Below are 13,006 nucleotides of genomic sequence, written 5' to 3'. Positions count from 1 at the left end.
GTGCCACTAATTAATCTCACAAATTTCTGTAATTAATCTAGATTAATCTAGATTAAAAATAGCATTTTTCTACTTAAGACCGAAGTTTGTAACAGATATTTACTTGAGTAAAATCATGGAATTAATGTAAAATCAACACAAAGAAAGTATATTTAGATTCAAAGACTATTTTAATAGCTTTCTTTGAATACAGTTTCTCTCCTCTACAAATGTTCAACAAAACCATCAACATTGACTCAGCTAGACCTCTTTCTTATATCCGCGGCGCTAAGATTGAAGATTTTTCACTCCATAGATTAATCTAGATTAATTTATTTGAATGCTTTAAATAATTTAAATTAATCTCCAAAGTTAAAGCATTCATTTTGACAGCCCTAATAATATATATATATCTATCATTCCTTTAATGGTAGTATGTGTAATGCCGTCAAACAGTGACCTCTATAGGCGAAAGAGCCCTGCTTCGTATTGCACTTTCTTTACTTCAGTTTTGGTATTATGTGTTGTAGTCAGGGGTGTAAAAAGTACCCAGAAATTATACTTAAGTGAAAGTATGGGTACCGTCTCAAAATCGTACTCAAGTAAAAGTCAGAGTATCTGGCTAAAAACACACTTGATTAAAAGTAAAAAAAGTTTCTACTTTTAAATGTACTTAAGTATTAAAAAGTAAAAGTAAAAACTTTTGTTCTAACAGTCTATTCTTCTGATAGCAGGTGTTTAATCAAAGATCCCTGCTTTCTAGTCTTGCACAAGGACCAATCAGCATGGGTATGGGCGGGTTCATTTTCCATTGATGGGGATTTGATAGGCTGTTTTTAAATAAAGTGCGGCCGCACGATTAATAACGTTAACGTTAGTTCGGCCAGAGAAACAAATATACTAATTAAAATGGTTGGACCTGCGAGATTTGTACTTTGTACATTGTAGGTCTGCATTTAAAATGTAAGGAGTAAAAAGTATGTTTTTTTTCTCTGAAATGTAATTGAGTAAAAGTACAAGTATACAAACCTAATAATACTTGAGTAAAGTACAAATCCCCCAAAACAGTACTTAAGTATTGTAACGAAGTACACTCACTCAAGTACTTTACACCCCTGGTTGTAGTTGAGTGAAGATGGGGGAAGGGGACACACACTGTGATGGACTATACAAATAAACCTGATACGTGACATTATGCCCATTCTACTTATCAACGATATCTATCCTAACAAAAATTATACACGTAGGTCCGTAGTGGAAGACGATGGGAAGAACCCTTGCAATAATGCTTTCACGGGGGCGGCCTCTGGCCATGAACCCCCCCCCCCTGTGCCCAACACACAACACACACACATCAACACACGCTGTACCCTGGGGAAGCCTCGGACGGAGCAGCTGATTGCGGTGCTGTAACCGGCCACCACAGACCTGTCGATGAGGGGCTGTGTGAACTTAGGCATGCAGGTCACATCCTTCTCCTCGAATGGGGGACGATTGTATTCCAGAGCTAGGAGGTAGAGGTGACCAAGGTTAGTCAAACACGATAAATCTTTACAGAGACGTCTCCTTCACACTTAACGATGTCTCTGTCCTGAAGTGTGTATGTGTGTGTGTGTGGAGGGGCATGTGTGGATAGGGGAGCATTGGAGATAATGTGTGTTAATGTCAATGAGGTGATTGTGTAAAAAGCTTTTATTAAAAAGGGACACTTTGACATTTTGTATTTCACCTGGTTGTTGTTTTTCTTGTGTCACGTCGTACCTAAAAGGTTTCTGCATCTGTCATTCACTTTCCCTAGAATGTAATGTTAGCATTGCTAGCATTCCTCATTAACCCTTTGTCAGTGTGGCAGTGAAAGGGTTAACCGTCTGTAGTGTGGTAGTGAAAGGTTAACCGTCTGTAGTGTGGTAGTGAAAGGTTAACCGTCTGTAGTGTGGTAGTGAAAGGTTAACCGTCTGTAGTGTGGTAGTGGAAGGTTAACCGTCTGTAGTGTGGTAGTGAAAGGTTAACCCTTTGTAGTGTGGTAGTGAAAGGTTAACCTTCTGTAGTGGGGTAGTGAAAGGTTAACCTTCTGTAGTGTGGTAGTGAAAGTGTTAACCCTTTGTAGTGTGGTAGTGAAAGGTTAACCGTATGTAGTGTGGTAGTGAAAGGTTAACCGTCTGTAGTGTGGTAGTGAAAGGTTAACCGTCTAGTGTGGTAGTGAAAGGTTTACCGTCTGTAGTGGGGTAGTGAAAGGTTAACCTTCTGTAGTGTGGTAGTGAAAGTGTTAACCCTTTGTAGTGTGGTAGTGAAAGGTTAACCTTCTGTAGTGGGGTAGTGAAAGGTTAACCTTCTGTAGTGTGGTAGTGAAAGTGTTGTAGTGTGGTAGTGAAAGGTTAACCGTCTAGTGTGGTAGTGAAAGGTTAACCGTCTGTAGTGTGGTAGTGAAAGGGTTAAAACACACACACCTGTCTTGGAGATGACAGCTGTGTTTGTGCTGCCGCATGCGTCGTCACTCAGGCCACAGAGGTTCTCGCTGTAGACGCGGAACATGTACTCGTTGCCCATGATCAGGTCTGAGGCCGTGCAGTTTGGTCGTCTGTTATGCTCATAAACAGTGAACCACTCCTGGAGAGACAGAGAGCAGGGTTCCCACAGACATTGCAAAATGAAATGCAAGGACTTCCCAGCACTATTTTTTCATTTTAAAAGGGCATTTAATAGGATACAATTAAATTTGAAATGCTGTTTTTTTATAAAAAAAATTAAAATCGGATCCAATATGGCTTAAAACCAATTTCAGACAATTAGTTACACTTAAAATAAAAAAAATAAAAAATTCTTGATTCTGACATTTTTTATCATGGACGAACAAAACGTTCAATGCGAATGGTTGATTTGAATTTCAAGTACTTTCTAAGCACCTTGTTAAAAAATTGGCTGTTTTCAAGAAATGTTTGGCATTGACTCTTTAAAAAATAAAAAAAATAATCAAGCACTTTAAGCACTTCAAGGACCTTGTGCAAACCCTGAGAACGTGAGAGAGTTTCAACAAGTTAAAAGGTGCTATAGATAATATTCAGCCACTAGATGGCAAGTCATTTATCCAATCAGGTGCATTCCACGTGTGGGTAAATGGGAAGTAGAGAGGGGATACAGGGGATGTTTAGGAATAAGGGGCAGGTAACTATAAGATTTATTCGTCTTCCTGCTCCTTTTGTCCATGGAATGATATTTATGATTGTGTAATGAAGAAACTCTGATTGTATTGATTCCATGTGGCAAATAAAAACTCTGAACTGAACTGAACTGAACATGCCTGCAACATGTAAACAATACATTCATTTTTGACCCACAAACATTTAAAGAATGTTGAATTCATTAATCATGGGGGAAAAGCAATAATTTAATTCCACACATTTCTAAAAGCTTTGTGGATGTATTATTAAAAAAAAAAAAAAAAAAAAAAAAAATATATATATATATATATATATCGGGCATATATATGTACTTTTGTACTTATTTTATGCCATTATTAAGTCTGCACGTTTACATTGCACTGAAAAATTAGGGTGACCTCAATTGTCTTTTCAAGTATAAATAAAGGTTGATGATGATGATGATGATGATATCATTTTATAACAATTTCACAGCCATATAGGCAAAAAAGTATTAAGGACATTTACTATGAAGTAATTCCATATGAATTGCTGGGGGGTAACCGATTATTACCGTATTGCTTACTTTGCAGCCCGGACATTCCCCCCCCCCCCAAACACATTTAAACAAGATACAGAGAAGTCACTGCAACATAGACGTAACTTCCTAAGCCAATAACTTTTTTAAGACCTGTCAAAATCACATTTAAGACCTTTTTATATGACCTAAGACATTTTAAGACTTTTCAAGACGCCGCGAGAACCCTGTAAACGGAGGAGTTCAAAGCTCCTCCCGAACTCCAAAGTAAGTGGAACATTTGCTCTCCCGTTTCCTGTGACAGTGTTTAGTTTGCCTTGGAGTAGAGGAGATATAAATGTATGGCGGAGTGGAAAGTAATACGAGAAGCCAGGCTTCAGCCCGAGGCAGTTGTGGGGTAGGAGGTATTCTTAGCACAGCTAGCTTGACCATACTCAGCCCTAGAGAACCCCACACCCCCCCCCAGTTTGGGGGTGATGTTGCTTTGAATTGGGAGGTCATTTTTTCGAATGCAGCGATGCACCGATACTACTTTCTCATTGCCAATAACTACGGGTCCTGAACTTCAAAGAGATACTTTGACATTTTTACTTTTATTCAGTCATACATTTGTACTCATGGTTTCCCTAAATGGAATGTTCCCATTGTTGGAACCATGAGACACAGTTAGCCGGAGGCCTAGAGCTTGTTAAGCAGTGTACAGGCTTATTCTCCCATAAGAGCCAATTATAGCAGGTTGAGTATATATAGTATACTGTACATAGTATATATATATTGTATATACTGTGAGAATAAAACTAAGAGTGAACTCTATGACCAGAGTAGTCCTTATTTTGCGTTCTCTCCCTGTGTTTACTTCAAGTGAATTCCTCCACATTGTGGAACCTCCTCGCAGACCCTATTCTAGGAACCACTGCTTCACGTTACTACTGTACAACTGTCGTAAACTAACTACACTAACACTATTTTGAAAAAGTAGTTCAGCTACATCCAAACATCGCAGAAAATGACCACAATCTGGACTCTGGACTCTCGTAGGTCACATGGAGTACCAACTGAACTGACGCAGAGTAAAATGTGAGCCGTACTCAGCTAAGATGGCTGCCATATGCTTCCACTCCGAAACAGAGATTCTTTATGACCAAGTTCCTTGACTGTCTCTATGTTTGGCCCCTCCTTCCCATCTCACCATGGTTTTCTTATCTGCTTTCTGAATGGTGTAGCCAATGATGTCACAGTTGCCATCATCCTTGGGGACTTCCCACTCCAGTGCCGCGTTGAATCCCCAGACGTCTGTCACGTGCAACTTGTCCGGAGGGCCTGGCCTCTCTGATTGGATGAAAGACAAATGGAAATGAGCATTCGGACAATGTTATGATTTTCCTCAGCTCAAAGGAACTTCTAGAATTCAGTCATGGAACCTACCAGAAACAGGCATCATGCAACCTATTTTGGCTTCAAACCATGGTATAAGAAACCCCACCTTAAACGTAATGCCCTACGGTAGAATTCCATGCCGTGTCAGCGGCCATTGGTTCCTTACCAACAACCCTGATGTCAACGGTAGCCCTGTCCTCCATGTTCTCAATCTGGAGAACCAGCTCGTATTTTCCAGAGTGCGTTCTCTCTGCTGAGCGGATGAAGAGGATGGTGTCCACGGTGGAGCTTCGGATGCCGACCAGCTTCTCGTCGACGGGCTCTCCGTCCTTGTACCACTTTGCAACAGGGCGTGGCTTACCCTATGAGACACAATGGTGATATTATTTGTCAGGACACAACAGAGCACTTGCACATTTTTGTTGCTTTCCAACCGTAAAAATCACACTTATTGCGTTACAGTATCTGCCTGGTTCACAATTAATACATTTTTTTCTTTCCACACATTTTTGGTTTTATGTATTTTCTTTCTTTGACAAAAATACTTTGTTAACAGGCACATCAAAGAGATGGATCCTGCACAGCTACAGCTTGTTTTATTGTATTAATATGACAACAATTCTTTGGGATTGAAACGTTGCCCTATTAACCACTTAAGCCCGATGGGTCTTTATGTGTATGTTACTTTATGTTTATAGTGTCCTATATGTTACTTTATGTTTATATTAGATCTTTTTATATACACTGTGGGAAGGGGGGAAACGCAATTAAATTTGTCTGTATGTCTTGCACATGACAATGTAAATGATATCATGTCACATGAAAATGACAATAAAGTTGACTTTGACTTTCCCTACTAAAACTTAGTCGCATTTCCTGGATGACGGTGTGGCCAGCTGGGCAATAATGACGTGAGAGGTTTGTAGGATTAGTGGCGTCACACAGGCGGCTCAGATTTTGAGGAAGTACAGAGAAGCCCCCCCCCCCCCCCTCCAGGGGAATTATGTGAAAAGGGCACTCTGGTGACAAGTTCTGCACAAAAAAAACTATCTTTATAGTCAAAAGTCATGCCTCATGAAAAAACATGTATCTGAGTAGAGGGGACCTTTAATTCAGTGTGCGGGACCTTTTCGTTTTCTCAAGGTTGTTGTTTTTCTTTTACCACCAGAGGCAGCAGCATGATACACTACCTAAGTGTTGGACGCAAATTTCAGTACAACCGCTTCACAGTAGTTTACTGTGGTTGGAAACATTGCCATTGAAAAATATGTCATCCTTAAACTAATTGACCATATTCACATGGCGGCCATTTTGCTCTAGTGTCATGCTCCGGTTAGGATTCCTTTCCCACCTGGGAACAGGGTGGAAATGAATCCCAACACGAGCATGCCATTTTGCTCTCATGTTGTGCTCAGGTTAGGATTCATTTCCACTCTGTGGGGACAGAGTGGAAAGGAATCCCAACCTGAGCACAACACAAGAGCAAACCAGCTGCTGTGTGAATTATGGTCAATGGAGTTGGAATTCTGGCCCGGCTTCAAACCTGAGCATCTGCAGTGGCATAGTAATATTCTGGTGCAGGTTAAAACATGAAATGCAGGGTAAATTTCAAAGCACACGTCATTAACAAAGCCGGCTTATTGTAGCCTGGTGGCTGCCAGGGGGTTAGAACCCATCTATTACCTGGAAGGGGATGGTCAAGTTGATCTTGTCGCCAACTTTCTTGATGTACCTGGTTCTCAGGTCGCGGGGCAAGCGGATCTTAGGCAGCTCTAATGGGAGGAGGAGGATGGAGTGATCGTGGGCCGAGAGCTTGGTAACAAAATGCAGTTATAGCACAGAGTCTTTCTCTTTTTCCTTCTTCTTTTAAAATATTTTTTTTCATTATTATTTTATTTTTCATTTGGAGAATCAGAATATAGGTAAGAATGTCTACATCAGTCAAATGACCACATGATTGGCATTCTGCATTGAAGCCCCCTGGCACTGCCAGCGGTATAAGCTTGCAGCTGGCCGCGTCCCGCTGGGTTCAAAGAGGAATGCTGATCCCCTTTAGGACCCGGTATAATGTAGATATTCTTCAGTGTCCAAATGCTCCTGGTGTCTTGTGTCATATGTACATAACTCTGAACTCTTGACTCCACTGCCTACACCCTTGTCTCCATAGTTACCCATACTGTACAACACTGAACTCTGTTGCCTATACTCAATGTATACCTACCTACTGCTTTCACTGTCTACAACTGCCCTACACTGTAATCATAGTAATCATAATAATCTTAACTACCCACCTCATACTATAGTCTACCCATCTAACTCTGTATGATAGCATGTAGTATAATAGTGCTGTATATACCGTATATATATATATATATATATATATATATATATCCACATCTGTCTGTACATACCTGCACATAACCTTTTTACATAGCTGTAGATACTATATCTATATCTGTACATATCCCTTACCTATTCTTACTAGTTACACTGCTGGCCAGTATGACTACTACCATATTGTCTTTATACCTGTATCACTGTACATATTAATAATACAACTCTGTACATACATTAGCACTATTACTCTTAGTAGTACTCATTTATATATTTTATACCCAGTTTAATCACCTGTACATTGTGTATTACTATTGCACTTTACTGTTACATTTGCACTCTGGTTGGATGCCAAACCTCTTTTCGTTGTACTGTACTGTATGATGACAATACATTTGAATCAAACACCGGAGAGACTCACCCACGATCTCACGGATGGTGACCGGCTGAGCTAGAATGGCCTCTGGACTGCGTCCGGCGATGTTGACGGCCACCACCCTGAAGTTGATCTTCTCTCCCACGGGGAGGCCGCGCACCACGTAGCCCTGTCTCTCGATGAGCTCCTGGTTGACCGGCACCCACTCTGTTTCTGTAGCGTTGCAGTGAGGCGAATGACAGCCACATTGACATGGTGATTCGATTGCTTAAATAGAACATGTTTTCAACAGCAAACTAGGCAATGAATGAATGAATGAATGAATGAATGAATGAATGAATGAATGAATGAATGAATGAATGAATGAATGAATGAATGAAAACTTTATTTAACAGATTGCAGAATGGGTACAATACAGTACGGCTCAATACACACAATTGTTAAGGGGATGCAGAACAGAGAAAGACGTTTGTCTTGTTTACATCAGGGTCCCCCATTTTCAATTCATAGTGACATTTATGACATACACAACATACATGACATTTATGGCATAGGGACATACATGACATACAGGCACTAGCGGACTGGCCAACGGGAGCAGCGGGAGTATTCCCGGTGGCCTGGCAGACTGGCAAATGCTTTTTTTATTTTTAAATTTGTTTGTTTGTGCCCGCAGTCAGGCCACTGAACTCCGAAGCAGGCCAGGTCGGTATATATGTTTCTATTTGCGCATATATAAGTTCAGGCAGGAATGAGTTAACTTGTTATTCACAACCCAGCGCGATGCAGTGCGCCTGCGCAGGCCTCGCCAGTCGCCAATCTCAAACAAGGCTATTAATTTAAATCATGATGAGATCAACTGCCGAAACCCGGGAGATATGAACGTTTTGGATATCTCTAGAATGGGTGAAGACGAACGTCGGACTAAAATTGAAAGAATGAGACGAAAGCGGGGCGCAATCAGAGGTGTTATTACGCAAGTTTTGAATCAGATGGACATTGAAATTGACGTGGAAACTCCTCCGGATGTTGATCACTTGATCACTTTATTGGATTTACTGCTGGGAGTTAAAGAAGACAGTTTGTTGGAACCTGACCGTGAAATAGAACAGCTATAAGTCTGATGGATGATTCGGATGCTGATATTGAAGCCGCGAGATGTAAGGAGCGCCTCATTATGTTGAACTGACTGCAGCAGCGGGAGGGTGAGTGATGCAATAGCGCCAGTGAAGTAGAGAAATGTAATGAAACGTGCACCGGTAAACTTCTATAAAGGACACTTTCGTATTATAACCCGACATTTGGACAATCCATTATTTGGAAAGTAGTTATTCTACACTTTGGTGTAGTGTATACAACTTGTATTCTCCGTTTTGTGACAGCATCGCTGTCCATGGTGCTGAAGCCAGGTCATACTGATATATTGCAAATGTTATTGCTGTCATCTTGGGTCTCCCTTGCAAAAGAGATCTTGTATCTCAATGGGACTTGCTGGTTAAATAAAGGTTAAATAAAAAAAGAGATACAAAACGACGACGGGGGGGGGGGGGGGGGCCCAGTCCGCGACTGCATACAGGTATTTAGTACTGTTACATTTGTGACATATACAGTACTGTTACCCATAGATCCTGACAGAGTATATACATATGATGGGGAGGGGACTGTACATTAGGAGGGGGTGGGTGGGTGGGAGAGAAGTATACATACGGCGGGGAGAGAATATATACATGCGGTGGGGAGGAGACTGTCTATTAGGAGGGGGTGGGGGTGGGGGGGTTTGGACATTTACGGTGGCCAGTTTCGAATTGCAGCCTCCCGTAGGAGCGGTTTTGAATGTGGGTAGGGATTCACATTCCTTTACAGCTTTGGGTAGGGCGTTCCACAATTATGTGGCATAATTGCGAAACGTGTTTAGTCCCTTGTTTGAGCCGAATCTGGGTTTAACATGATTTGTTGAGCTTCCTCTGGTGTTGTGGTCGTGGTATTCACTGACCTTTGGGAAGTATTTTGACATGTACATGGGTACCTTAGTCATATAGTGTATCTTGTAGACCAGGCCCATTGCAAGTTGCTGTACTCTGTCGTCTACTCTAAGCCATCCTAGGTTGTCAAGGTGGGCAGGGGTGAGGTGGGTTCTAGGAGTAAGATCAAGCAGTAGTCTGACCAGTTTGTTTTGTGATGTTTGTAATCTTGTTTTTAGCGCCTTTGAGGTGCTTTGGTACCATGAGGTGCAATGTGCCTATCAGTTCTGTTAAGATAAGATAAGATAAGATATTCCTTTATTGATCCCCTTGGGGAAATTCGGGCATCATAGCAGCATGGATGTGGGGGAGGGGAGTTACAGATATGGGCAGGGTAATAGAAGAAAGTCATAAATATAGGCAATACAATTTTATCTGAATATAAAATAGAAAAATAAACAATATAGCAATATAATTAACTCGTAAAAAACGAATTTATCTTTTAAGATTTTTTGTATTCCCAACGAATACTGTTCAGCGATTTTTCATAGATATCCATCCTATGTATATGTGAGGATTTCTGATGTTCTGAATGAAGTCTGGTGTCATTGTTCCCTTTTCCTCTGTTACCTCCTTCCTTGCAGTATTCAATAATGTATCCATCCAGGCCTCCAGCTCCTATCTTCTCCGGGGCGAACCACTTCAGTGTGCATGTGCTGTCCGTCACGTCTTGCACCACCAGACGCGTGGGCTCACTAGTTGGAGCTGAAGAAGACAAACAAACAAAACCAGGAAGAGAATCACACGCGTTGATTGGACAAAGGTGAGGCAGTGGCGAGGGGGGCGTGAGAGGGGCGGTATTACGGTTCTAGAACTACAACGATGGCTGAGATACAAACCAATGTTGTAAAAAAAAAAAGTCAACAACACTGGGCTGGTTGATTAAAGAGCGAGGTGGGGGCTGAGAAAGTCAAATGTCAATCAAATGGTTGAGTGACAAGGCACACAGGATGCAAAAAAAAAAGGAACGTCCATTTACAAAAGTCCTGCAAAGATGGCTGCAATACATTTACATTTTACATTTAGTCACTTAGCTGATGCTCTTATCAAGTTCAAGTTCTCAAGTTCTTGAACTTGATAAGAGCATCAGCTAAGTGACTAAATGTAAAATGTAAATGTATTGCAGCCATCTCTATCCAAAGCGACAAGTTCTGTACAACAGGTCAGCAGAAAGGGTACAACTAAGGGTAAGTAAGATTGTTTGTCAAACAAGATTGTTGATCCGGACTTATCAATTATATCGTAGACAGATCTTCTGATCAATAGTTTAGTAGTAAAAACAAATAGTACAAGTACATGTGGGTCAAATGAGCTTTGGCTAAGAGAGGAGTGCTCTCATCGTGGCCAGCTAGGAGACACTGAGGAAGAGAAGGAGACAATGAGTAAAGAGAGGTGGGGGCCGTAGCCCCTGGCTTCTCTCTTACGTGTGAACTAAGCTATTGTTTGGGGCAACCAAAATGGATTCTACCACAGGTGCAAAGTAGTATAAACATATTAGCATAGTAGGTACTAGGTAGTAATAATATAGGCAAGGTAGATTATTTAGTAGCAAAGTGCATGATTGGGGTTAGTATACACACCAATAGGCATGAAGGGCTGGGAGCGGTGGCTGGGCAGGGACATGCCAATGCTGTTGACGGCGTACACCCTCATCTCGTAGAGCACGCCCTCGATCATCCTCTTGGCCTCGTACGTGGTCCCCTCGTACACGTCGAAGTTGAGCTTCGTCCACCTGGAGGAGCCCTTCTTCTTTCTCTCCATGAGGTAACCTGGGGGACAGAGGGATGCAGTGTGAGGCGGCGAGGACGACGCAGGGATGTTTGAACACTCACACGTGTGAATGAGATACGACAAGGTAAGATACGACAAGGTAAGATATTCCCTTATTAATCCCCTTGGGGTAAATTCGGGCGTCAGAGCAGCATGGGGTAGGGGAGGTACAGGAACCCATACTTTACCTTTGATTGCTGCTTGGCCATCGAACTTGGGCGGGTCCCAGACGATAGTAGCACAGTCCTCACCCACTGAGGTACACCTGATGTTCTCTGGGGGATCAGGCACGTCTGGGGAGGACGGGGAAGAAAAGCGGAAGTGAATTCAAGGTGCCGTCCTGCTCAGTGTCCTTGTCCCACTTCAGCACTTACTATGCCTACTACGCCTACTACGCTTACTACAGGTACGCCTACTACGCTTACTACCCCTACTACGCTTACTACGCTTACTACGCTTACTACGCTTACTACGCCTACACTTACTACACCTACTACTCTTACTATGCTTACTATGCTTACTATGCCTACTACGCTTACTATGCCTATGCTTACTACGCTTACTATGCTTACTACGCTTACTACACCTACTACTCTTACGTCTCTCTGGGCAGCGACTCACCCACGACCTTGATGAACAGCATGGCCTTGTCCTCTCCGGCGGGGTTGGTGACCACGATGGTGTAGTTGCCCTCGTCCTCTCTCTCCGCCCCCTCAATCACGAAGCAGCTCAGGTCCTTCCTGGCCTCCACCCTCACACGTCCCTCTGTGTCTGTGATTTGCTGGGAGAGAAATCAAAACGAACAAAAATAAAAGTCACATTCTTTTGTGTGTAAGTGCAATCCAGTACTTCAACCTTTAGCCAATTGGCATGAACACACACACAACCTGTGGCCACTACTGGTAGCTACATGACTACATGAGTAGAGCTCCGGACTCATGATCGGTCAAATGGTGTCAAATGGTGTTGTCCAGCAGGGAGTGCTCTTTGTTCTGGACTTGTGTGAGTAACAATGCCCCTGTTACAGTGATAGGGACACCGTACAGCTGTGAGTGCCGTAAAAGAACCCAGGGCACCTACTGCAAAGAGTTCCCCAACATTCCTGGCCAAATTCCCAATCAGGTCTCAGACATCAGGGCCACCTAATCATCCCTCCCTCCTTTAATTGGCTGATATCAATCCCTGTCTCCTGAGCCGGTCAGCCACTGTGTAGTGTGATGTGTGCCTGGTGCCAGTGTATGGTAGCCATTGAGCCTGTGTAGTCCAAGGTTGGGTGCTACACAGTGGTGGTGAAGGAGGCAATTTCCACCCTACATTGTGGGGAGCGCTTTGAGTCTAGAGTAAAGTGCTATATAAATGCAATGATCATTCATTCATTCATATATGATATGAAAGGGGAATACCATACAATTCAAGAAATCATACATGTTATTCCAATGGCCAATTAATATACTTATGTTAATATAAACAACTA

General features: G+C 42.2%; 1 protein-coding gene across 3 annotated transcripts in view; it reads right to left on the bottom strand.

The window, feature by feature from the left end:
* Positions 1-13,006, bottom strand: part of LOC311235800 (myosin-binding protein C, fast-type-like) — a 92,155-nt gene that overhangs the window by 5,190 nt on the left and 73,959 nt on the right. For all 3 annotated transcript variants that reach the window (XM_084323292.1, XM_084323290.1, XM_084323291.1), the window contains 10 exons: positions 12,154-12,313; positions 11,721-11,825; positions 11,343-11,531; positions 10,333-10,467; positions 7,787-7,954; positions 6,715-6,803; positions 5,198-5,393; positions 4,844-4,983; positions 2,427-2,586; positions 1,350-1,486 (listed from right to left, as the gene is read on the bottom strand). In XM_084323292.1, the coding sequence (XP_084179418.1) occupies positions 1,350-1,486; positions 2,427-2,586; positions 4,844-4,983; positions 5,198-5,393; positions 6,715-6,803; positions 7,787-7,954; positions 10,333-10,467; positions 11,343-11,531; positions 11,721-11,825; positions 12,154-12,313 (1,479 nt within the window). The remainder of the gene's footprint in view (positions 1-1,349; positions 1,487-2,426; positions 2,587-4,843; positions 4,984-5,197; positions 5,394-6,714; positions 6,804-7,786; positions 7,955-10,332; positions 10,468-11,342; positions 11,532-11,720; positions 11,826-12,153; positions 12,314-13,006) is intronic.

The sequence above is a fragment of the Notolepis coatsorum genome (genome assembly GCF_963971535.1).
Source record: "Notolepis coatsorum genome assembly, chromosome: 10".
In the NCBI taxonomy this organism is placed as follows: Eukaryota; Metazoa; Chordata; class Actinopteri; order Aulopiformes; family Paralepididae; genus Notolepis; species Notolepis coatsorum.
This window is presented reverse-complemented; position numbering and strand designations above follow the sequence as displayed.